The 26,987-nt window shown below is 45.9% G+C and overlaps 1 protein-coding gene across 1 annotated transcript; it reads right to left on the bottom strand.

The window, feature by feature from the left end:
• Nucleotides 1-2,998: 2,998 nt before the first annotated feature.
• Nucleotides 2,999-25,521, bottom strand: zdhhc9 (zinc finger DHHC-type palmitoyltransferase 9). The gene is made up of 9 exons (XM_036547954.1): nucleotides 24,448-25,521; nucleotides 12,615-12,775; nucleotides 9,054-9,212; nucleotides 7,438-7,575; nucleotides 6,720-6,768; nucleotides 6,168-6,270; nucleotides 4,560-4,663; nucleotides 4,152-4,260; nucleotides 2,999-3,477 (listed from the first exon to the last, which is right to left on the bottom strand). Exons 1-9 carry the CDS (start codon nucleotides 24,612-24,614, stop codon nucleotides 3,298-3,300), a joined length of 1,170 nt encoding a protein of 389 aa, XP_036403847.1. The 5' UTR covers nucleotides 24,615-25,521; the 3' UTR covers nucleotides 2,999-3,297.
• Nucleotides 25,522-26,987: the final 1,466 nt, after the last annotated feature.

Raw genomic sequence — 26,987 nt, 5'->3', positions numbered from 1 at the left:
TTTTTAGATCATACCTTTTTGACCAATTTTAACATCCTTCATTTGCTTCAACAATATAAACAATTACACATCACCCCATTATCTCTGAATGAGAACAGTTATGGCTGTAAATGGTTAACTTGGTCACTAGCTGGTGCAGTTACTAAACTGTACAGTAACTGCAGCGTCCAGTAGCAACACCACAAGCAAGTCTGGCCAGTTAACATGAATATCTGCCCTCACTAGCTCTTAATTACACTGTCAGCATTGTCAACCCCCAGTTATTCCTCCATTAAATCACACAATACATGGCAAAAGACTGCTCGCCTTTCAACACTGTCCACGAACAGGGCGATCAGGTGAGTCAGAGCAGCGCAGCCGTAATCGACGTCTCTGATCAATCACCGCACCTTTACATAACCACTCCTGCTCCGGTTCAGGAGGAAATCTCAATAGCTTTCATTAACGGGTAGATTGATTTGTTTTGTTTGATTTAAGAGCACATGATTTCTGGGGCGAGTAGCTTCAGAGAGGTGAAGGCATACGGCAGCTGAACCTGACGTGGAGTTAAAATACCAATCACTTGAAAGACCCTCCTTTTACAAGAGGGGCTTTCAGGATCCACATCTGCAGACGGCACAGGAACGTACCTTGTCTCAAAAGGCTGCATGTATTGATCCAGACCCTTGCTGCATGTTCCATTTGTATGCATTTTCAGGACAGGTTTACGTATTCCGGTCACAGGCCCTTCCCTTGCTGAATGTTAAGGCTCAGATGCTGATCTCCACACTCACTGTGCTTGCTGTAACGTCACCTTATTGTTTCAAAGCAGTGACCTGTGGCTCAAAAAAAAAAAAAAATCAACCTATTATTCAGGATTTAAAAATCATAACTGACACAAACGATTGTTTTCTCATATAACATGATGTCACCAACACAGGGCAATAGTCACAGCTGGAGTCACCGCCTGTTGCATAACATTTTCCTAAACGTTGCCATAAGGTTACAGCCAGGCAAACGCGCTGCTGAAACACCACAGAAAGGTTCTGGTAATGTTATGCATCAGCTGGGTGTATTCCTTCCCATCTGCTATCTTGTTAGCACAACGCAGAGTAGCATTTTGCCCTGCACGCTAATGATGTGGACAGATTCAGAGTCCATATTTACAGCACTTTCCACCACGTTGCGCCATCTTTCACAGCCATATCACCACCATTATCACATTCAAAGCATTGCCACCTTTGACATTCATAAATCCACACATCACATTCAGAACACTTAACACTGGGAGACACACAAGAGATAACAGGCTAAGGGGTCTGGCAACTGTCAGCTTAATAGTGAAAACGGCTGTCATGGCTGGACTGCACCATTCTACGATCAGAATCCCACATTTTGGCAGGTTTAAGGACTGCGGCCATGAGAGTGAAACAGTGTGTCGCTTCCAGGTTTCTTTAAGGCCCCTCCCTTCCCACACAATGCCGCTAGTGCCAAACGCTTCTTCGTTTTTTACAGAATCCGGATCAGTTCCGTCGTGGTCATCCGTGCGCAGCCGACAAGCGCAGCCTCCGCAAACCCATCGCTCGATTTCGTGTGAAATGAACCGACGTGTGAGAGGGAGGAAGAACAAAGTAACCGCGACTATCGCTTCTTTTGTCTGATAATGAGGCAGCAAATGGAAAGCAGCTCCCTTTCGGCTGCACGGCCTCGAGCTGCGAAATCTTTTCCCTTGAAAGAGGAGGAGGAGGAAAAAAAAATAAAATAACCCTCTGGTGAATGATGAAAAATGTTCATAGCCACAGTTGCGGCAAAAAAAAACATGCCAAGGGTGTGACAACTCCAGAGGATAATTCTGGCACAACCTGTGAAACCTTGAGACAGGAGCCTGGGGGGTTCCTTAGCAAAATCTTAAGACACAAACACTGAAGCTCAAACACATCTTGCAGGCCTCCAAGCCTCCTTTTCTCCCTTTTCAGCATATCTCCCTCTACATATGTACATTAAATAATGGCTTTATTTCTTTTTTCTTTTTTTTTTGCTTCTTTATGTGTTGTCGGTATATAAAAAAAAGTTTCATTTAGTTACTCCACATATACAGTTTTTGACAAGAAACAAACACAGTGGGCTTCACTGCAGATGGCCTTAGTTTGCATGTTATAGTGCAGCTTTTAGATAAGGCACGGTTTCCAGTGTCTGCTATCTACAGCTATTGGCCCTCCCTTTCTGTCACATGACGCGTCACCCCTGGCACACTGACTGTCACGAGCCCAGAGAGCACCCTGGGACTGGTGGCCTGTAAGGGGAAGTCTGCCGCATCCCAGAATGCTCTTTCCCCCCCAGGCTCTGGAGGAGCACTCAGGTGATTTTGGGAGGCAGACGGACTGGCAGAATGTATCGAAGAAGAGAACAGGGGACTGGCCAAAGTATAAAGGCAAAATACAGTGTGTCTGGTTACGGCAATGACAATTCGAAAACCACAGATTCTGTGTAAGCAGGTAATTTCATTTGTTGTGAGGGAAATGAGCACCCCCTATAGGAGAAAATGGGTATAGCGATAAAAAAAGGAAGGGTATGACCATCTCTCTATTTGCTGCTTTCAGATACAACTGTACAGCTTTACTGAAGTTCAGCCCCACTGCACCACTAATAACCACCTCCCTCCCTCACTTACACAAATAGCCTTTGTGCCAACATTTAATGAAATTGCATAACGGCTGATAAATATTGGAAAAACAGCACTTCTTATTTCGTGGCTTTGAGAAATTGTCCAGAGGAGCACTGTCAATACCAATCATTATGACAACAGGGGGAGTTTAGCACTGGCCATCAAACATTTCATCAAAATGCTACAAAAAAGGAGATAAAAACAAAAGCCATAACATGGATATTCAAAAACGGACCACCAGGTAGCAATATGCAAGAGGTTCCTGGATGAGCAGTTCGCAGTGTAAGGTTTCTCTGTCCCTCTCCAGTCTCCCTTGACGTATTTCCATGCAGGGCGCAGGCAGGGGGGGGGGGGGGGGGGGGGGGGGTTGACGATGGTGAGCCAGGAGGCTTCACAGTGCGCCCCTCAGAGCGTCACTCGGACAGAGGCCTGCATTCCTCTGCCAGGGCAGCAGTACAAAGGGCCAGTTTTGCTTCAGCGTGCTCGGTTGGAATGCAGGGTTGAAGTTTGTTCGCCACAGTCTTAATCGTCATTACACGTGCATTTCAGAATGTTAGTTCTTAAGGACTTATACAGTTTTCCTTTCGAAAGAGAGAGTTTTTAAAGTAATACTGCTGGGGAAAGAGGGGGAGGGGTTCTCCTCTACTCTACAGCTAGTGGGCTTTCCCCTTGGCCAGTACAGGGTCTGTGTTGTCACCTGGCGACAGAGGGGGCGTGTCCTTGGGAGTGGGCTTCTCCTCACTGGGCGAGGAGCTCTTCTCGGGCGGGGCTGCGATGCTGGGCTTAGAATCCTCTGGAGTGTGCTCATTGGGAATGAGCGGCGCTGTGGTTTTCTGTCAAGTGACCAATCATCATTCAGTCAATCAGTCAACCAATCAACTTTAACTTGATGCAACACATTGAGATGCACAAGAGTGTAGGCAGCGTACATGATTATCATTCTTTCACACTAATAACTTCCTCTCTCCATCTCTGCTTATCTCCTCCATTGCTGAACCCTCAGCAACCGCTCCCCAGGTTTTTGAGCACATTTTGTCTGAAATGCAGCCAGATAGGATAAAGTACCATTTTGAAAAGTACTGTGTGCTTGAAAGTGTAATAGGAAGTGTCGACTTCAAACATGTCTACTGTCTGGAATGTTTTGCTCACAATGGCTGCAGTGGCCTTATGGCCATAGAGAAGTTGCACCACATGACCACTATAGTAAAATAGCTATATACATATTTTATTACATAATTATACATACATAATTAATCCTTGTCATAAAAATGACTGTGTCACTGTTCTCATCTGTTCTACACTGTGTAGTTCTCCTCCACTGTTCTGTGTAGAGCTGAGCACTTCCACTCTCTCCTCTACTTTCTTCCTCTTGCTTTGTAATTGATTTACTGGCTTTCCCACATGAGCACTTTACTGTAGTATAAGCTATATTTGGCGGCCTTGCGAGGCCGTTGTGCCAGACAGACAGCAGTTGCTGTACGTGAGAGTGGAGTGTGAGCTGGCTTACTGTGGTCTGCGGCTCAGGGTTGCTGCTCCCGTTGGCAGTTGTTTCGGGCGTGGCCTGGACAGCAGAGGTGGCCGAATCCTCCTGCATCAGCTCTCTTCTATTCAGGACACTGCCAAGGGTGGAAACACGTTAGGCCTCGCCTCTGACATCACTTGTTTGGTTTACGGTCATGGGGAGCCAGAGCAGGAACACACGCAAGGGAGAAACGAAGACATGGAATGCATGTGTGTGTGTGTGTGCGTGCGTGTGTGTGTGTGTGTGTGTATGTGTGTGTGTGTGTGTGTGTGTGTGTGTGAGAGAGAGGGGGTAGAAAGACAGAGAGGGAGGGGGAAAAGCCAGGGAGGGGAAGATAAGAGAATGAGACAGAAAAAAGAGAGAAGGGAGAGAGAGAAAGGTGGATGGTCCTACCTTGGGTAGACAGGTCCACACAGCACCTCGCAGCAGTTCTTGATGATGTTCTTGTGGCTGTATGGGTTCTGGACCCGATTCTTTCCCGACCACGATCCTTTGATCTGAGGGAGAAAAACAAGCCTGTTAAACTAGCATGAAAGAGGCCAGTAATCCACCCAGCCAATGATAAACCACACAGAGCCTACCACACTCCCTTCTCAGCTTGACTTGCAGTGGTTGGGCTCTGACACACAGAGAGAGCTGCAGCCTAGCTACATGTATTTCCCTGTGCTTATACCTTATTCAAAAGGATGCTTTCTTTTTTAGATGTTATTCCCTCCAGGTTACAGCTGACCTACAAAAATCCATCGTGTGAGGGATGTAAAGTTTCCTAGTTTCAGAAATACAGGCTAGACAAGCAACATTGTCACACTGTCAGAGGAGGCCCTGTGGTACTTAAAAGGTCACTTCAGCATAAATTCAAAATCTAATACATTTTCTTTCCCTACACAATAGCAGGTATCCATACTGAAAAGCTCTTACTTACTGTTTTCATGACTAAGAAAGCCAGCTGATTTGAAATTCTTCAATGGTTCTATCTAATAATATTTATACAAATCACTCTTTCATTCACTGTAGATTATAGGAAAATATATTTGCAAAACACACTGTAACTGATTCTTTAAAAATGTTCTTGATCCCTTAAATGCATTTCTGCAGGGTACAAACACCTAGTCACCCTGTGGATGATTCACTATTTGTGATGCCAAGCTGGTTCATGTCCTACTGAGTGAAATTCGAGGTTATACTGATTTCAGCAGGGCAGCACTGGTGGTAGGCAGAAGCGGAGTCACCAACTTCAAAGTGTATTCTGGCCACTGGAGACAGACGTAATTATTAAACTGTAGGACAGGAAAGAAGGTATTAAACTGTAGATTTTCAGTAAATTTAGCTCTTCAGATAAGTCAGATAAGTCATAATAAGTATAAGGGTAATATTAAGATTCGGCAGCACGGTGGAGCAGCTTGGGGAAAGGCGGCAGGGAGGCGGTCAGCTTGGCCAGCAGTGACGATGAGGGTGACCTTGCCACAGCGGTCCCCGATGGTGTCCTTGGAGGAACCAGATAGCTACACGGGGCCTGAAGGTGCCCTTTCAGTTTGCCTTTACGCTCCATGCTGGGCTATGTTTGGCAGCCACACTGAGCCCAGCAGGTATTGATGTGTCTATTATTAGAGCAATCAGAGATGGAAAGGAGAAGCTGGGCAAACAGAGTGTCAGTCCCTGGCCAATACCTGTTGCGTGTTTTTTTTTCCCCCCTCTTACAGCTCTCCGCCACCGGAGCGCTGTGCAACCCGAAGGGAGATGGCATAATCGATACAAACCTCGGGGTGGAGAATGACCGCGCTGCTGTTTACCGATCGACATCCGATTCAGTGCTGCAGCACTCCGTTTCGGGCGTAAAAATGTAGGTGCCAGTAGAGCGGGCGTATTTATTTTTCCAGTCACGAGACACCTGGGTTTGAAACGCTGCCTGGATCAGAGGCTATGCTGTGTAATGTCAACAGCAGTAAAAGTATGCATGCCAGCGGGAATGTGGGGGTCAGGGGAGAGGTCGTGGTTACTCACATCCTCGTTGGTGGTCTGGTTGAGGGAGATCAGGTAGGTGTGAAAACCGGTCAGCCCCACCACGGACCACAGGGTGAAGAAGCACACCAGCACTTCCAGAACAGTGAGGGCCAGGTTAAGGGAATGTCAACAGAGTCACGGAACACTGCCACAGCGTGTAAAAACAGGCTGCAGCCCTACTAAACATTTGCAGCACCTCCTCATTCAGCTCCTTACATCCGGAGCATACCCTGGCACATACTCCTCTGACCGCTTTTCATTACATTACAGTACATTCATTTAGCAGGTACACTTATCCAGAGTGACTTCTAGCACAAAAAGTCATCCATTCGAGTTAAAGTTTCACTCATGATTATATGTAGTCTATCATTATTCTATAGTAAGACTTCCATAGGCCACTTTTTCGTTTTCGATCATACACTGTAGCAATGCCTCTTTAATGGGTTTTCCAAGCGGTCAGAATCTCTATCCCTCATGCCCATAGCTCAGTCTCTACAGCTGTGAGTTCAACAGTGTGAAACGGAACGCCACCATGCTCTGCTGAAAGGATATGTCCCAGGTGTCTCCTTAATGGTGCTCACAAACCCCGAGTCCACTGAGCCTGCAGAAAGAGACTCTACATCAGTCAGATGATACTTAGGAATCATATCGGCCCACACATACGTATACAACAAGTATGCATGCATGCAACGAATGTGATGATGCATTAAAACTAGAGCTGAAATGCAACGAGCATCTTCTCTAAATCAAGATCCCAGGGCTAATTAACCAGACTTGACATTATTTGGCTACCCTGCACTGTAGTGTCCATTATTTTATTTCACTCTGCTGTCTATGGACTGAGAATGAAATTCAGGGAAGATGAAAGACAAGCAAAAGCCATACAGCCAATTACAGAACCACACCACTGGGCTCCTTAATGGGGCCTGGAAGGACTCCAAGATAATTGGAATGAAGGCATTTAATTCATCCAGATTCCAATTTGTTCAGTTTCCTGCATCTGTCAAAATGTGAGTGACTACAGACCTGGAAATCCCACCCACCTACAAAACCTTCCCCACATTGGATCTCCCCACACCAACGAATTCACTATCCAGCACTACTGTGGGACTATATAATCCACTTTCCAAACACCCACTTTCCATCCTCCTTTCTGCCATGGCCATATCACCCCCAACCCCCTACACCCCCCCACCCCCACCCCACCCCACCCCACTCATGGTTGTGCCACGCCCCTCTATCCACCCACCGCCCCTCCCATGCCACTCACGCAGCACCACATGGACGATGTCAAAGGTGAAGATGTAGATGGTCAGCAGAGACAGCGACAGGGTGAACAGGTAGAAGTAGCGATAGTTCCTCTTGCCCACGCAGTTGCCCACCCACGGGCAGTGATGGTCGAAGCGATCTGCGGAGACGATGGGGAGAGCAAGGGTGTCAGACCTCAAGCTAACGCCTCACCCACTTCCTGCCTGTCGCAGCTGTGCATAACGTCCAAAGGACTCATGGGTCACTTTCAAGACCAGGTGAGAGGGAGCCTTTCCTTAATTATCACTGCTAAATATAGTCCCAGCAGACGGCTTGGAGGGGAGCTAAGACTGAGAAATAAGTGTGAGCTGCAACCTGGTAGCAGGAGACAGCAAACCATCTCATGCCACCCTTTTTCCTCAAAGCACACACCCTGCGTCGCATGCCTGGGATGGAATTTTACAACATCTTTTGCATGAGGAAAAAAGGGAGCCCAGACTGATTACAGATGCAGCGTTTCTCAAGCAGGTTTTTGTTTTTGTGGACTGAAAGCTACGATCAAGGGGACAAAATAGGCAGAATTACCTTTGCAGGAGTGGTAAATAATCACAAGAGGGGTTCTGGGAAATTAGGCAAGAAAAAAAAAAAACATCAGTGCTTAAATGCTTATGCAGAATGGTGTTCTGAATGGCGCGTCTTCCATCCAAAAGTAAGATTTTTGGGTCGATGCAGAAGCGGAGAGGCCCAGACACATTTTTCATTAAAAACAGGCCTTGTCCAACTGCTGAGTCACGCTGAGCCGGGTTGATGCCGACAGAGAGCAGGTGGGCAGGCACAGACAGACGGCCCTGTGTCTGCACTGACCGGGCTGGACGCAGACACTGAGAGAGCTCTGTGTATCCTAATCTCATCTGTTACTGCCGCCTCTATAATGTGTCACTCACTCACTTACGCTGAAGGAGAGCGGAGGGCAAGAGCGGGTTGATCACAGGCAATTAGCGGTCAGCACCTTTCAAATTTCAGTTGTGCTTCAGTCAGAGTTCAGATACTTAGGTGGACACAGAGGTAGTCCTAATGTCCTACGTTTCACCAGCATTGCATTTAATGAAATCTCATGTTTCACACATTGCAGAAAAGTCCAATGGCTTTGGAATCCCATTATTTTCTTATTCCAAGAACACTAGACTATAGTCATATAACTTTACACTCTGCAGTTGTATGCTATAAATTTGATTGCTTTTTTCTCTGCTCTGCACTTTTTAAATACCCAAGTGCAATTTATAAATTGTGTTTCAGACTGAACTCATTTCTTTTGTTAAAAGGAAAGCTCATTCTTACTTTTTTTGTCTCTACTCCTCTTAAAAGCTTTGAATACGTTTGTGTATAATGTGTTTACTGTGTGTATCTACCAAAAACAACAGACATTCACCCATGTGAGGGTTGGTACATGTAGTGGAGGCGTCCGTCTTCGTAATTAGGCAAAACTGATTTTGTGTGCATGCACAACTGCTTCAGCCAATCACCATTCTCCATGTGTAGAATGGTTACACTGTAGAATTGTTAGACTTGAGGCAGAGGAAGGTACATGTGCAAAGACACACAGGCAGAGAGGAAGAAACCACCCCATGCCACACTTACCCACACAGTTATCACAGATGCTGCAGTGTGATGCGCGCGGCGGACGGAAGATTTTGCAGGTGTAGCAGTACTTGAGTTTCACAATTTGGTTGTTGATCTGGACGTTCCTGATACGAGGAGGGGGCCGCTGGCCTGAGGGGATGCTCCCATTGGCTGCCTCTGCGGGGATCCAAGAAACAGGACACTTTAGACAATGACACACACACACACACACACACACACACACCCACACCCACACCCAAACAGACAGACAGACACAGACACACACACACACACTCACACACAGAGCACTCAACATCAAATATGTCATCATAGAGGGTCAAGTGACAAGAAGGGTAAATAAAACATTTTTAGCCCTGTCAGTTTTGCTTGGCGGCAGTGTTTCACAGTGTTCAGGGGCAGGTCTTATAGCCTAGTAATTTCCCAGGTGGGGCACTGCTGTTATACCTGTGAGCAAGGAACTTAACCTGAAATGCTTCTGTAAATATTCATCTTTACAAAATGGATGATATATACGCTTTGGATAAGGGTGTCTGCTAAGCAAATAAATAATAAAAAATACTACTAGCAGTGAGGTGAGGCATTTTTAGAGTATGAGCCAAGATGAAGGGCTTCAGAAAAAACACATAAATCAGACACACTGAACCTTAAGAACGTCAGAAAAACGTCACTCCAGTACCTCAGTCCAATGCTGGCACAGCATTTGATTACGATGACCTATCATCATAGCAGTATGCTATTATTATTTATTACAAAGGTCCCTGGATATTGCTTCTTGCTATGTCAGGAGACAGCAAGTCATCCAATTATTCTTTGATTCCTCACTAGATGTTTTAACCGAATCATATACCTAGAAAAACACTCATCTTTTCCTGGAATGGAATGTTTTTATTTGTGCTTTTCTTTCACGTACGATCTTTAACTATACCACTGTCGACCACATAACCTAGGAATGGTTGGATCTGAACGTGCTGAAAAGGTATACTAGCTGACTCAAATCAAATAAACACACATACATATACACGTGCGCACACACGCACGCACACAAGCTGTTTTGCAACTATGATCAAAGCATGGACTTTCAACCCCATACCAAACAGCAAGTCACTATAGCAACTGACAGAGTGAGACCAAAGTTTACCTTCTCCTCACAGACACCTTATGTTTAACACAGAAACACTGATCCACTGCTACACTGCTGTGGGCCATGGGCTCTGCAGGTATCGTATACAGAAACTTGCAAATCACAACAGGGCACACACTACCAGTCAACAGCCTAAGGGGTCACTCCATCTCCAATCAACCCCTGGCTCACACTCTTTTGTCTCAGATACACAGATCAGAAGCGAATATTCTGCAGCTACTCATAACATGAAATGTGAGGTGTAGGCTCTGCACTCCAAGCTCAAGTAGTTTGTAAGACAAAGGTGTGGCACTGAGCCCAAAAATTGTAGCGGATATGTTTTGCTATATTACCAGGTCCCAATAACTCAGTAAATAATTTACACGGAGGCCTGATTCATTGGAAGCAGCTAATGTGAAAATAGAGACCATGCATTAAGCAAAATATCAAAGTCATTATGCAAGAGCAGTAAAGCAAAGAAAGGAAAAATAATCCAAAAATGCACTTCAGTCGGTAAAATGGCTTTATATAACCGACCTCGGAGACTAATTCGAAAAATGACAAATGTACCATTCGGAATCAGAATGTCCGATAAAGCTCAGGAAATGGGCGCTTCCTGCAGCAGCCTGGTTTTGTCTCCCTGAGCCCCTCTGTATTCCAGGAACAGGTCTCATCTGATTACCATTCCTCCCCAGACCCGCACGCTTAACAGGCTGATGTGAGGGTGGCACAGCTGGTGCTTGGATGACGTGCCAGCCCCCACGCTGTGCTCAGAAGAATCACACACAGACACACCTGCCCCATCCCCCCCTCCCCCTCCTCATTTAATCTTCTCAATGCCTGAGGGCAAGCCTTAGGCAGGCAGTTAACGGTGCAGTGTACAGAAACGAAACATTCATTACAAGCTGAGGAAAATGGTGGTTTATTTTTAATGCCTGTGATTAATCATTTTTTCAAATCCAATGGTTCAAAAGAATGGAAGATCCATATGGTATACTTGTGAATTGAGTTCTTTCTGTGGGTGGCTTGACTACATTCGACTCCTCAACCCCCCTATTTGTGAGTGCAATGCCCCACACACTGAGGTAGCATTGTGCCATAGAAGAAGGTTAAAAGGTTAAACAAGCTACTGTAAGGTACATAAATTGCTCCAGTAAATATGCAGCTGTGTAAATGGACAGCATGCTAAAAGGGGGCCATGTAAGTTGCTCTGTGTAAGAGTGCCTGCTACGCAGCTAAACCATTGCAATATAACACAAGGCAAACAACCATGTGGGGAGGGAGAGCACATACCAGCACTGACATGAACCCACTAAACACAATCAAGCTGTTGGCCGGGGGTCCCCAGCATCTGTAGCTCTTCAGAAGGGTCATCTGAGCCATCAACCTCTTTTTCTCCCTCTCTGACGTATTTACACACAGTCTGACATGGGAGGGTTTGAGTCACGGCAATGACAAACAGGCTCTGCCTGGAACTCGCCAGCCAACCACCTGCGGCAGAACTCATTACATTCAGGCCTCCTACATCATTTGGAGAGGACCTCTGACCCCTCCCCACTCTCCTCCACTCTCTGTCCTTAATGAAAGAGGAGAGGGATGCTTGAAGGGCGCTATGAATCTTTGCTGTAGACAATGGCTGCTCACAATGTTTGTGGGGTGGGGTGTGTGGGGGGGGGGGGTTGTGCAGGGCGAATCTGTGGCAGATAAACGTTTGCCTGGTGCAGACATGGGAGAGGATTCATTTGCCTTTCCGACACCCTAGCTACCTCACCATGTCGTACACCAACAACCCTATTACAGGCAGAAGGAGCTTAAAGTCGATCAGTGACCCACATCGGAGTAACTAAGCGAAATGGTTTGTTTAACTCAAGACAACACCCTGTAATGTGTATGGAAACACAACAAAGTATAACTGATGATACTGAGGATCTATTGCCTCTGACAGGAGTTACTGGTCTGCCCAGGATGTTTCATTTCTGTCCTTCCGTAATGGCGGGGGGGAGGGGACCGACCCGGAGGCATGTGCCAATCTGTCACTGCTACAGACGAGAGGCCAACAAAACGAGGCCGGGTAAAAATAATAAGCGTGTTGCTGGGAAGAAAAGTTCAAAACAATGCAGGGGGAAGTGAGGATGAGCTGGGATCACACGGATCAGTGGACTGAGCAGCCTAAACAAACATAAGAACACAACGTGCATAAATAAGTAAATACCGCGGCGCCACCGCCACACCGTTTTTGGATAAAGGCTTTGTTGCAGTGTCCGTGCATCCGAACTGCCTTTCGCTCGGCTGAGCGCAATTTTCTGCAGGTGGAGACGGCGGTCGGTTATAATCAGGCCTCCCATGGACCCGTCAGACCTTCCTGTGTCTCACGCCTGGCTGGGCTTTAAAACTCGGCGGGGGGGGGGGGGGGGGGGGGGGGGGCGATGGGAACTTACCGATCTCCATCTCGATGAAGGCAGCCTCCTCGGGCAGGGCACGCGGCAGGACGCCCGGGTCACTGAAGCTGGTCCTCAGCAGCATGGCTATGACGAACAGGAAGAGCAAGGCAGCAAAGACAGGGATGGCAGGAGACAGGTGCACTGCCAGGTACGGGCACCTGCAAGGGACAAAAAAGCACTTAGGCTACAGCACTGACTTTCCACTGGTTTCAGTCATTCCCAGCTACATGAAGGCCTGTCTTATACTGAGGTTACCCCCCCACAAATGAAGGTAAAATTCAGAATGCCTATACCAATAACGAGTGCCAACCAATAACACTGCTACAATGAGAATGTTGGGTGTTGATGCCACAAATTGGTTGTTGAAATAAATGTTCATTAAGGCTTTTTGTGAAGTGGAGCAAATCGACACCTCAAGCAGAACAGCGACAATAGCAGCTCTGGGGTTTTCTTTTTTGCCCTCTCCCACTTGGCACTCACTGAATGCGCCAGAAAATAAATTACAGTAGATGAGGTATTATTCATCTCTCTACTGAGAGATCTTACCCTGAGGAGAAGAAGGACACACTAAGATCAATCCTATTAGCATGTATGCTGTAAACTGGGAATGACATTTGCATCCCCAGCCCTCTAAAAGCCCCCCCCCCCCCCCCCCCCCCACCCCACCGGAAGCATGGCCAATCTGGGCTCTAAAGTGCTGCGGCAGATTGGCGTTCACCACAGGCCTCGGTGTAGAGTTATTAATAGAAGAAACGCTGTGCTCAACGAGGGGACACTTCCTCCAACCCCATAAAGAGGAATCATCATTTATAATACAGGGACAGAACACAGAAGCAACCCGATCACACATGCACACCATACTCCTACATGACCTACAAGGTGATGAGAACTGTTACACATACACATGCTGAGCGCAAAATGGAGAATATACAACATTTTTAAAAATGTCTACTACACATTTTCAGCATGTGTGTTTATTTTTTTTTTTTTTGTCCTGGAGTAACAGCCAAGGGAGAGACCCAAAAAGTTTGCGTCTGAATTTTTTAGGCCCCCGAGATAGACAGGCGATGATTAATTCTTTATAGAAAAGTGGTAGGCTGCACTACTTTAGGTCAAGAATTCTGCTTTATGCTGTGATATTTGGATTTAGAATATTAAAACTGGGCTCCACAAGCTCTTTTAAAAGAAATAAAAATGGAACAAATAGTGCTGGATTACAACAGGAAAGCAAAACTTTCGCAAGCATCGAACAAAAAACATCTCAAAGCACAAAGAAGAGCTTAATATGGAGAAGACATTTTCATGAAAGCAAATACGATCCTCTAATGATAATCCAAATCCATCCTTTTCTCAGCCCTCTGGCAGAGACGCACTCCAGGGACGGGCGATAAAATGTGAGCGACAGTTCAAGCGGTCCCACCACGCCGTGCCTGAGAGAGAATGCTACTGGAGGATTTTTTTGGCATTGTCATTTTTTATCTCAGGCCTGATTCCAGCACTGCTTCTCTGTTGCCTTTCCCCTGATTGAGTGCCAGGTCATCTCCGTTGGAGAAAGGCCAAGAATCTAACATACAGGACCCATCGGGGGGGGGGGGTCGTGGGAGAGGACTGCATCACAGCTCTGTGTAATCTCCAATGAGACAGCAAATAGTGAAACTGGTATAGCTCGCAGTTTAAACAGGTAAATCGGCATACCTGTGCAACGGCAGCACCTGCATGCAGGTCAGGTTAGCCTGGTTTGTTACTCTTTCGACATTGTGTTATGGAGGGGGGAGGAATTAGAAACCTAATCGGTTAAAAAAAAAAATTCCACTGGCATGAGAAAAAATGCTCTAAGCTCATTCCATCTTTTATTAGGATAAAGCAGAGGACAGGAAGTCAATTGAGACAGCAAATTCTCAGAGTGGGACCTCTGACCGATGCCGCTGGTCTGTCCGTGATGCATAGCTCACACGCTGATGACTGGTAAACATTCTGGACGCGCTCCATCACCGCTTCCCATCAAAACGCCATGCTTCCAGGACCCCGGCGATTAGTGCCTTTTCATTTGCGGGAGGGGAAATCTCATTCCGTGCCTATCAGTCACAAGGAAGATTCGATCAGCGGGTCCAAAATTAAAGTGTAATTTCTTTTTCATTTTGTGAACGCGGTTTTGATCAACGGCACAATCGATCACAGCCGGGTTTATCTCTCCATTCCTGGGCTCAGAGTCCTTCGTGGCTCTTACGGCTCTCCAGCCTCTCCACGACTTGATTTCAATTTTTTTTTTCCCCCTCACAGACATCATCTGTTGGCACATGTCTTCCACTCGGATTCATAATCGCATTTTTAAAAATATTTTAACTGACTCGGTGAGACTTTGAACAGACAGGTATCAATAGTATCCATTTTGCTGATTACTGTACAATCTAAAGGACCTCCGATTTCATTTCTACATTTCTGTCGTGGCCAGTAAGCTGTCACTGCAAGCGCAAACAGTTAAATTGGCTGCTTGGTTTAGTAAAATGGAGTTAGCTGCTGGGTGTTCCACGGTCCCTGTCATGTGCAGTGAAACGAATCCGCCATGGTGGCCTCCCATCGCTGCCTGCCTTCCTCTGGTCCTGGGAAAAGGGCACCTCCTCTGATGCATTCATCTATCATTCTCTCATTCTCTCTGTGCGATTCACATGTTATTCTGCACTTTTCTATTCATCAGACTGTGGAGAAGCCATTTTTCATTTCGACTTCACTGAGTGCGGGCGCACGCACACACACACACACACACACACACACAAAACCACAACACCCTCCCACACACATGCAGGCACAGACACCCTCCCACACACATTCACAAACACACACATAACACACAGCCACACCTACGCCCATTCCCACACCCACGTCCACACCTCCCACATACCACTAAAGCATTGCAGTCCTATGCAGAACTTCTGCTTGAGGTCGTCTTTTCTGACTGCTGCTGTCAGATGACGACTGATCTGTCAGTCCGTGCTCACAGGGACTGAATAAGGCCGGGGGTGTGTTCAATCAATAGCACTGCTGCAGGAGCCAGAGCGGTTTGTGGGAGTGGTAGGAGACAGTGGGGCGGGGGGGGGGGGGGGGGGGGAGCAGCAGCCATCACCCCCGCTGGCCTCCCGTAGCACACGTCAGCCGCAAAGACATATCATCAATGCAGCGAGGAGAGAGAGCAGGAGAGACAGAAGATGACAAACAGAGGAAGAGACAGAGATGGGGAGAAAGAAAGAGAGTTAAAAGGAGAGAGAGAGAGTGTAAGTTAGAAGGAGAGCGCAGGGATTGTGTGTGTGTGTGAGAGAGAGAGAGAGAGAGAGAGAGAGACAGCCTGCAGGACCACGAGCACGTCTATGCAATAAACCAAAGCAGCGATCGGCACTTCCCTTCTCCCTGGGGACAGGCGGCAGGCAGGCAGACGTGCACTGAACGTGGGATGCAGAGACAGACCCCAGAGAGAGACAGAGAGAGAGGCGGAGAGAGAGAGAGAGAGAGAGGGAGAGAGAGCCCTACAGCTCCTCCCCCCTCACTCTCAGCATCACACCGTGGAGCTCCTCAAGGCCCTGAACAGCGTCCTCCACACCAGAGGGGTAAAGACTTTTGTAGGTGAAACACAAATGCCCCTCTAGGGCCACTCTATCTTGGATCCTGCCCCTATAACTTCCAAAATTCTTGCACATATGCTTGAATACAGAAACTACGATGACAGATTGAAGTTTAGACCTGACTGACAACCCATAAAGGAGGTTTTTGTGGTCAAACCTTGCCCATTTGGGACCTCAGATGTTAAGATGGACATATCTTTACCCTCAGCGGTATAACAATGTTCATGCATTGGGTGAAGTCATCCATATTCAAGTCTGAAAGATAGGCGATGTAAGAAAGGGCTTATTTCTTATCTTTCGGCAGAACCACTTCAAAACGCCGAACCTTGGCTTCTTCTCACTTTTGACATTAGTTTAAAAGTCCCTTGTGTCTGTGGGGAAGGGCGAGAGGAAAACAACCACGCCCTATCAGATACAGGAGTCGGCACACCTGGGTAAAGGTAACGTAACTCTGTCAAGGGTGTCGGCTATAAAATACTTCTCTTAACCACAGCAAGAGGACAGAAGGGAGAGAGAGAGAGCAAGCAGCAGATTCCTGAAAACCCTGCGGCCTGGGGTGCCCTGAAAGGGGACAGCATCTACATATGCACTTTATTTTGCCATTTTTTTTTTTTTTTTTTACTTTTGTTTAATCATTCAGTAATTTTGTTTAATTTAATTTTCTACAATCTAGAAAACTAAATTAAGGCAGTGCATTATCAGACCCTTGAAGGTTAAGCCAAGAACCCGAGAAGAACTGTTGATTTGTTTACCTATCACCTCTCAGTTGCCACTTAATAAATGTCAGTCTGCAGACAGGAAAACTTACAGAGCTCCCGTTTAATCGCGCTTGAAGCAGACCAGACCTACGGCGTGCGACCATCTTATAGTAATGTCATGCCATGTCTGCCATTTGTAGATGCACAGAACAGACTTTAATGTAGACTCTAAGGGGAGTCCTTGAAGAGAAGCAACTAGTTCATATTCTAAAGTGCTTGTGAGGATGTGCAAGAAAAGTCATTAGGTAATAATTCTTATGAAAATATTGAAATTATTTTAAATTACTGTTTAAAGTACTGTACTGTACTGTTAATTTCGCATACACCATACAGTACCATCGTACTGAAAAACACTGAAATCTGCCACAAGTTACTCTGAAAAAAACTTTCTTAGTCCCCTAAAATACTATTTGTCTAGGCAAATTTCTGTTTATATTTTCCCAAGCAAAAAAAAACCAAAAAAAAAAAAAAAAACATTTTCAGTACTTGCAAAGTCCCACACTATATTGCTTCCATAAAAAAGGACACTGTCTAGAATGCAGCCCCATGGCCTCCCAATCCACATGTGTCACAATCACTTGATTTTGATTTGGAACAATAGCTCTTTTCTCAATTCTCCAACAATTCTCCTGTCACACCATACTCTAAACAAGGCTGAGGATGTGTCCTCTCACAGGGCATACAGTCAAGGACAGCAGCATATCTGCACGGAAGCAGGCTGAACTGCGGAAGGTACCGTGACACACACGCACGCACACACACACACACACACACACAAAAGCAAGTACACACGTAAGCTCGAGCAATTCCAAAAGCCATACTAGAGTTGGTCATGTCATTTTATTGTGCATCTGACTACATCACGCTTAATCTCACACCAATTTCCAACAAATGGTGAGTTTGACCAAGCTCCCAGACTCGCTGTACAAGAGGGAGAGGGCAGAGTACCGCCTTAGACTAAAGTTGTAATCAGTAACTTGACCGCAGAGGCCTATGCAAAATGGGAGGACTTCATCTACAATACTGCCTTGTGTTACAATGCAAACAGACACCTCGCCAAGCCAAATACTAAGAAGTACGTGCGTAGTATCTCTTGTTTTATTGTTATATCCCGTTTGGGGCAGAAGTGTAGCATAGTGATAAGGAGCAGGGCTTGTAGCCACAAGGTTGCTGGTTCGATTCCCTGCTGGGGCACTGCTGCTGTACCCATTGGCAAGCTACTTAACCTACGGTTGCCTCAGCAAATATCCAGTTGTATAAAGTGATAACATGTGAAAACTGTAACATATGTAAGTCGTTCTGGACAACAGTGTCTGCTAAATGGTAATAATGTAACGTAATAATGAGTAAAATGAGTGAACATACGCTCAAGCCAACAGCCAAACACTCTGCCTTTGCAATGCAAAATCAACACTCCTCCCTGCGATAGTGTTAGAGAAGTTTACTGCAGCTGAGGGCGAAGTCCACTTTCTGTCTTGCTGTCTGGGGCAGGATTTGCATGGCAGGCCTCTAATCTGGGCTCTGGTGGCGATATCCGCGGGGTTGTTTTTAACACCCAGGCAAGGAGGGATGACTCTGCGTGCCGACTGCACCGACTCCGAATAAAGGGAGCCGATATGCGCCCAACGATACAGACCAAACTCATTAACTGCCAAGCGATGCCTCGGTGCACATCAACACCCCTGTCACTTCAAAAGGAAAAGTCACGCTTTAACTCGCCTTGACATTTGCCGCCGCTGGAAACAGTTTCACACCCCTCCTTAATAAATACTTATTTCAGGGTTTAACACTTTGTGAACAGGTGGATCACAGTCAGGGCTGCGTGCGGCAATGCTTGCACGTGTGGTTGTGTTACAATTAAGAGACAAAAAAAAAAATCAATGCTAAATTTGCTCAGTCATCATATGCATGACAGCACTACATAGCATCATGTCGAGGCCAGATTTCAGTTGCCAGGCCAAGAAGCTCCACTGAGGTTAACGCAACTTTCCCTTTTCGTTGAGAAATCAACCGAGATTCTTCTTGCTCAAGTCCACTGGCGAGAAACTGAACTGATAATGACATGGCTATGTCAAGGGGATGCATGTGCGTACGCAAACACGCGAGAGGCTTTCTGCCAATCTCCCTACTGTATCTCCGACAACACATACAGCTGCAGGCAGGGTATTGTTCTACAGGAGCAAATGTAAGGTAGGGTTTCCACCTACAGCTGCATTTGCAACAAAGAGCCAGAGAGCTGTACCTTCAAAAAATGGTACTGGCAATTCATGAAATGAATAATTCTGACATTTTCAGATGAATTTCATCTTTATCCACAACCCACAACTCAGTTAAAGGTAATTTGTGACTACTCTGACCTTTATAGCAGGAAACAATAGTTTACTTGGGTGGCCTTTTTTATGGTGAGGCCAGAAGTCATAAAATACAGCTCCTGAGCTTTGAGTTTGTTCCTGAACACTGACTTTCTTGGCAGTATCTCCTTCGAGGTATAAATGCAGGAGCCAGCGTTGGGCAACTCCAACTCAATTACAGACCATGGCGTCAGTGAAGTAACCCCAGTGGTTAATCTAATTATATCAATGATTCAATTTTAGGCAAATGAAATACTACACTCCCGTCCCCAAGGACAGGAGGAAAAATGGAAATCGCACAGCTCGAAATCAATTAAGGCCCCCAGGACTGCACTCCAATCCACTACTGCTTTTTGTCAGGCGGAGAGGAGATCGGTGCATTAGCCCCAGAGATGGGGTGGGTATGAGCACCATGCACTGGGTGCCAGTCTGAGGCAGCCTATCAGAGATGCGCCGAGGCTGTAATCTTCTCCCCAGAGGGCGGGGACCATGACATTGGGGATTAATTCCCTTGATACTGCTGCCTGCTGGCAGACCGAGAAGAACACAGTGCACCAATCCATTCAATCACGGTTGTAACGTTGGGGGAAGCAGTTTAGCAGCCAGGGCTGCTTTGGAGTGAAGTGGGTGTGGGGGTGACACAGGGGAAAAAAATGTATACAACATGGTTGCATTTCATCCTTATTGACAACAACTGAGCAGGAATGTATTTGGCGGGTTGAGCCCAGCGTGAACTGTCTGACATACTTTCAGCTGAATGAATCAGGCTGCATCAGACTACTCGAGGCGCTGAATGGTTCTCATCTAGTCGTCTATGAGACAGACTGCGACGGGCGATTCGGCCCAGTGCAGACACGAATCCGGGGGCCCCCAATCCGCCCAGAGCCACACGGCAAGGTCACACCCTTCCTCTCTCCCCTGCCTTCGCCACATGCGGACAATATTTGAAGGAGCTGACAGCCAGAGTGCTGTGTTGGACCTTCGCCCCGCTGCTGGCAAACTAATGGGATGATGCTGACAGACACACATGCCGCCACCACTCCTCAGGCATTCCTCCTAACAACACCACACATGCACGCACACACACACACACACACGCACGCACGCACACACATACACACACACATACACACACACACGTATGCATACCCCCAACATACTCATACACACGACCATACTGACTTCCATACACAAAAAGACAAAGACACAAACTCACGCACATGTCTCACGTCTCCCTCATTGTAACCCCTGCCACTGTCCTCCCTCGCCCCACTGTTCTGTCCCCTGAAGGACACACCCAGGTGTCACACTGACTCTCCAAAAAATAACATCTCTCACCCTCACCCTCATAATATATAGCTGAGCCCACACATTTATGCAAGCTGAGAGGGGTGTCGGTGGGTTCCACAAGCAACTGATCATGGTCGACTGGAAGATAGAGCAGCCAGACCTGAGCCAGGCTTCCACAATGAAAGAGAAAATCTGGGTGAACCACAAATGTGCTACATGTAAAGATCAGAACAATGTGACCTTCATGCACTAAAAGGGACACTGAAACATCACTGCACAGTGCAAGATGTCACATATGTGAACAATCTGCCACAGTTAACATTGTTCCATTGGTAAGCTACCAAAGCATCAATGTGACAAAAGCAAGGAAATATGAAAGATAGCTTGTATGATTTCTTCTATGTTTTCTGAGCTGGTTCTGTGTTTATACCACAGTTCTATACCCATATGAAAATGTAATATATTGATATTGAGATGCTGAGAAATATGTTATTCAGCCAAAGAATATATTGCAATATTCCAAAAGGCAATAGTTGACATATTTTCAATACTCAGATTGAGCTAAATAAAATTCCATAAAATACATTCTCAACATATTATTCTTTCGTATGGGTAAATAAACCTGGTGCTGACCTCTGTCTCCCGCTGATGGAGGATGATAAAATGTCTGCCTGTTTGTTCTTGGACCGGGTCCAGCCTCCTCAAAAGGACACTGCCTCTCTGTCCTACACGTCTCCCGATCCACTTATTCACAGAATAACACACCCCCCCCCCACTCCCCCCACACACACACACACACACACACACACACACACACATACACCAAAAAAAAACTCACAGACACACAGATAAATCCCATGCTCCTCCATTCTGTTTATTCTAAGAGCACTTGCCAATTGGAATTTCACGGATGATGGAAACCAACTCAATTAGGGCTGGTGTAAAGAGGGATCTTTGTGCGATTTAATGCTGTGTGATCCTACTAAACCGATTAGCCACAAGTTGTCAGAATCGGGCTCTCTGATTTATTCGCCCATCCTCGTCCCAATGGATTCTCGGAGGGGCCGCATCTATATGGGCGTACCGGCGATTTAGCAAACTCCCGCCGGTCAGATCAATGACATTCCAACTTTCTGAACTTACCAATTATTCCCCCTTCTCATGCATGAAGAGGATCTCAGATCGCAGCATTTTTTTTTTTTTGCACAATCCTGAATGCCACGCTCATACCAGCCCAGTACAAAGGAGCACAGATCCCTCCTCTGCGTATCTTCGCTTCAGCACGCAGATGGCGGCTTTTCCATGCCCAGCTGTGGCTGTTGGATTGACTCCTCCCTGCACTGGGATTATGCACTTACAATTCAACAGCAGCCAGCATTACTATTCGATTTAGGACATTTACTCTGGAGAGAATTAAATCAGACAGGGGCACAGAATGCACATAAAAGGCTTGGATGATAAAAGCTGGCTGTTTGCTTGAGGTCTCTAAATGTTGTTGGTGCTCAGTTTACACAAGCAATTGGCCTTCTCAGGGCTCGCAGAATAAGACCCGTTGTGATGCAAAACCACTGTGCCTCATTCGTCTAAAAAAAAAATGAACATTCCAGTGTCATGGAGATGGATCAGAACTGGCTCAAATTGCTCCATAAAGGGGAGTTTTGAATTACGCCCCTTCTTCCCCATGTTAATATTCCTCCCCCGAGGGGAGTGATTATGGGCGGCTGTAACATGAACGTAGCACTAACAGCCCCATTCCAAATCTATCCGCTCCCCTCAGGCCACCTCCCGGGCCCCAGGCCTCTCAGCCTCACCGCAGACCCGTAAAAGGATGGCCGTCGCCTCCTTCCCTGGAGCAGGGGAACGCCACTGCCAGTGCTGCTGAGGGACGGTGGGAGAAAGAGAGGGCATGGAGTTACGGGCCCCAGTTCTCAAAGCACGGAGGCCTGGGGGAGCCGCAGCCAATCAGTTACTCTGGTGCTGCTCTGGTGCCACGTGTGGAGCTCACAGGGCAGTGGAGACGGTTCATCTGGAGGCTCGAAAATGTCAAATTCAATTAACCAAATGTGGAAATCGATCCTAATATCCCACATGAATCTGACTTTTTTTTGAAAATGATAGTTATGCACGAAAGGCTAATCCTACAGTCCTATGACTCTTTTAAAAGATGGTTGTGACATTTTCAGTACTGTCTTCAGCACACAGCCAGCAAGGATTACCTCAGGATGGATATAATTTACCATACCAGCTACTCACATTTTCCTAAGACTACTGTTAAAAAAACAGACAGCTCTATTTCACTGAGACAGTTAGGAAGTAGAAAATGGTTTTCCTTTGTTATTCTAGATGAGTCTACATTTTACATCAATTTTCAACTTTTTTTTTTCTAAAGTGGATCAAAGACGTCCCAGTCCTTCTGAAAGAACTGTATACTTGTGTCTTACAGCCTGCTGTATTAGCATAGTATTATTTCATCTCTGATATGAGAACTGGTGACTTTCTGTAATGCGAGTTGATCTTATTGGAGTGGTGATGTCAGGATTCATAATCAGTATGGCGTAAAACTACAGTCAGCTATCATTACAGAAGGGCAATAAGATCCCCCTTCCGTGTGTCAGACAATGGAACATTACTCATACACGATCATATCGCAAAGTACAAACCCTATCATAACTATCAGGTTTTGCTCAGTCAACATATAATTGCATGTGTGGTTATGACTATCTGTGTGTGTGTGTGTGTGTGTGTGTGTGTGTGTGTGGGGGGGGGGGGGGGGGGGGGGGTGAATGTGTGTGTTTGGGGGATTTATTAGACAATGTGTGAGCAGGTGTGTTAAGAGAGTTATTAGATAGTGTGTGTGCGTGTATGTTAGAGGGGAAGTTAAAAGCTGTGTTTGTGTGTTAATGTGACAAGCACAGCCCTTGACACCTATCAATACAGCTGTTGAGCGCATCCTCCCCACCCTTCCCCCATTCTTCCCAGACATCATTGCATCTTCCACACCATAGCATGCCACCGACACCAGGATTGATTGTAATCTTTCAGGGACTCAGTGAGTCAGAGTCCCAGTGGCCTACTCTCCTATTCAGCAGAAAAAGACTTGCTGGTCAGGTCAGCAGAAACATCAGTTAAAACACCAACACTAATGGAGCTACCAGCAAGCATACAAGGTGTGTTACTTTTGACAACGGCACCTTACTCTGATGAGCAGATTTACAAGCACCTGAGGTTAAGGGAAGCTGCTGAAATGCATGCTTGGACAGACCATGGCTTTTATGTCTCTCTGATTGGACAATAACTATCACAACCTCTGAGGATCAAAACTCAGCCATCCACCTATTCCCTTCAGCCCATCATCGTATTAAATTCGAAGAGCTGTTTGAGCGAGGGAAATTAGATCAGAATAGTACTGATCTGGATAACAATAGGGGAACTCAATATCCACTTATAGGTGTACTTCGCGTATTATTTCACGGATATCCACTAATGGGTTACAGTTTGGAGTGGGAAAACTTTATTTCTGACATCTGGTGCGGGGGACTTCTATGTAGTTTCTTGAGTTTACCTTATACGTACAGTACGGGGCCAACCTAGAATATATGGGCTACTTGTGGTTTCCATAACGCGAAAATCACAAAAAGGGAAGCCGCGTGGGCGTTCAATTACACAGAGTTCCAACTGATAACACGAGATAAATTGAAGGATATCTAAAGCAAACCCCCAATCGTAACACATATTTCTTGATACACCGGTATTTAAGCCATCTAGCTGAGTCCTACGAATTCAGTTGTACGCTGTCAAAGGGCGTGAAGCTACTTACTCAAACGCAAAGAACAAGGAGCAGGTCCCAATGATGAGGAATAAGGTTAGATAAAACACGCCTTTCTGGCGTGCCATCATCACACGTCCGTCGCAGCAGAAAGTGTTCTTCCCCGGCAGCTTTTCCCATTTTCGCGTTATCTTCTTGGTCACCATTACCGCCGACATGTTCACGTTTTTATCATCAAAATCGACACGAGCGTCAAGACTGAGAACGCGCCGAGCACAAGGGAGAGTCACGTCAAGGTTTCGAAATTTTCAAAATATTTATGTCGCAAGTCAGAGAACGTGGCCATTCCTCTTCTGTGTTGAATAACACTCGGGTAAAAACAGTTCTGCCACAATCTGTGCAGATAACATTGTTTCTTAAAAGATATGGAACTGGCAACACAATCCAGTCTTCAGCGCATATACTTTGTTTACATATGTATAAAAATCTTTTCTTTATTTGCAGTCTACTCTGTTGATTATAATGATTTACACAGCCTGTTTTCCATCAAAACGCTCCTTTGTATCAATATAATTGCTATATTTTATTATTTATAAAGTAAGTCTTTGGTCATTTATAAATCTACACTATTACTAGTATTAATCTTACTCATCAGTAATATTGCAGGGCAGCCGTCTTGACTGTAGGTTCCCAGCACAATGCTTCAAACCCCTATTTTCCGAACAAACGAAGTTTTCCTCTTTAATACAGCACTACCATCTTCTGTAAAATCATTTACATTCCAGGAAAAACAAACGGTCAGCTTCCAAAACGCCACTGGATAGTGTCCTGGTTGGAAATAATCATCCAAATGCTTAGCAGCTCATTTCGTTTCCTTTAGAAAAAAATCCATAACGCCTGATACGCGCATCCGAGAGTGCACGGAGCCAGGCTGGTTGACATCCCTATTATTACCCTGAATTATAAATAATTTTTTTAAAAGATTTCTTCACCTTCAATTAATTTGATATTCATTCACGGGAATTGTGTTTTTAAGCCTATCGTGTTTAGATTCTGCGATTGCTGAAGGGTCCTGCAAATAGCGACAGAGCGCAGAGAATACTTCTACGGGCGACTCGACTTCTCCCGCAGGGCACGCGCCTGGCTCATTTCTAATCAATGGGAGCAGGAAACACGCCTTGGATTGAAATGTCCCGTCTTAAAGAGACAGTGCCTGCTGGAACGAAAAGGAACAAAAGATCTCCCATAGCGAAAATGTAATAGGAAAACGCCGTCAGTGGAAATACATTGATATTGCGTCTAATAAAGTAAATGGTGTCGAATCCTCAGGATGTTGTTCGGATATAAAAAAAAAAGAAATAATCTGACACCACACATAAGAACCACAAATCACTATTTTGCCTTAAGCACAGAGGGAAATCCAGTAGTTATTTTAACGACAAGCTTGCATTAAAAACTACTTGAACAAAGACACTATATATAAGTTACAATGACCCCAATGTGTGTGTTCGTCCAAACAAATGAAATGTTATCAGCAAATGGTAATATTATCAGCTGTGCTTACACTCTAACCTGCAGCATTGTTCCACATATTGACTTCAGCATGATGTGCTGAATTCTAAACTTGAACACTGACAAAATCCACGAATCACTTCTCTCCTGCACACTATATGCTTCAAGAGCAATACTCTTCCCTGGAAACCCGTGTGAATTACACCGGTATGGTACAGTATGTACGACACACTTTGCCATTAGTATCTACTGGGAAAATGCATAATTGATGAGGGACCATTAGGGATCTAGGCAAACGTGTCACTCTGTCGTAGAAGAGAGTGGTATTGTGTGTGCGCATGTACCCTGTTTCCCCCCTTTACAAGACAGTCTGGAAATCCAGTAACAAGAGGAAGGTCATGGCACAGATATGGTACATCTTCCACTGACAAAACCTTAATGTGACTCCATTACAAAGAGCATGGAAAATAGGACGTAGGAACTCTGAGATATCATTGCAAGTGCACAGCTCTGATAGCACTTCTGCTCCACACAGGGCAACAGGGTTCATGAGCCTCCTCAACCTTTGCTTACCCACTTCTTCTTACACCACTGGTGAAAATAGGCCATTTTTCCATTCCCTTTTGCATCCTCCTCCCACCCTGACTTAAATCTATGCAAGAGACTGCACTGAGCAGGTAATTGCCTGCTCTGAAGGGCAGCCGCAGGGCCCGTGCTGCTGGTACGGCGATAATAGCGGAAAGGGGGTGGGCTGGAAAAGCAAATGACTTGTCTGTCCTCCCGGAAGGGGCTGGCAAAGGATGCAGCAAACGAGCGGAGCCATACCCACTCCGCATCATCACTAGGGATTCTTTCTATTTAAATCCACACCAGTTTGCCATGGGTAATTTATGACCTGCCCAAGCCTGCCAAGGCTGTAAGCCATAAAGGTTCAGCTTTATTGTACCCCTTTTACATCATTCTGCTCACACTCAGAATCACAATCTCCTGTTAGGTATCAGGGAGATTAAATAAAAGACTTCATGCAGATTTTGCTGCTGGGATAGCCTTCTGCCTTCTGGTGGGGGGCAGTCCCTGTC

Source organism: Megalops cyprinoides, chromosome 16 (genome assembly GCF_013368585.1).
Source record: "Megalops cyprinoides isolate fMegCyp1 chromosome 16, fMegCyp1.pri, whole genome shotgun sequence".
Classification (NCBI taxonomy): domain Eukaryota; kingdom Metazoa; phylum Chordata; class Actinopteri; order Elopiformes; family Megalopidae; genus Megalops; species Megalops cyprinoides.
Note: the sequence above shows the minus strand (reverse complement) of the source record. Positions and strands in the feature narration are given on the sequence as shown.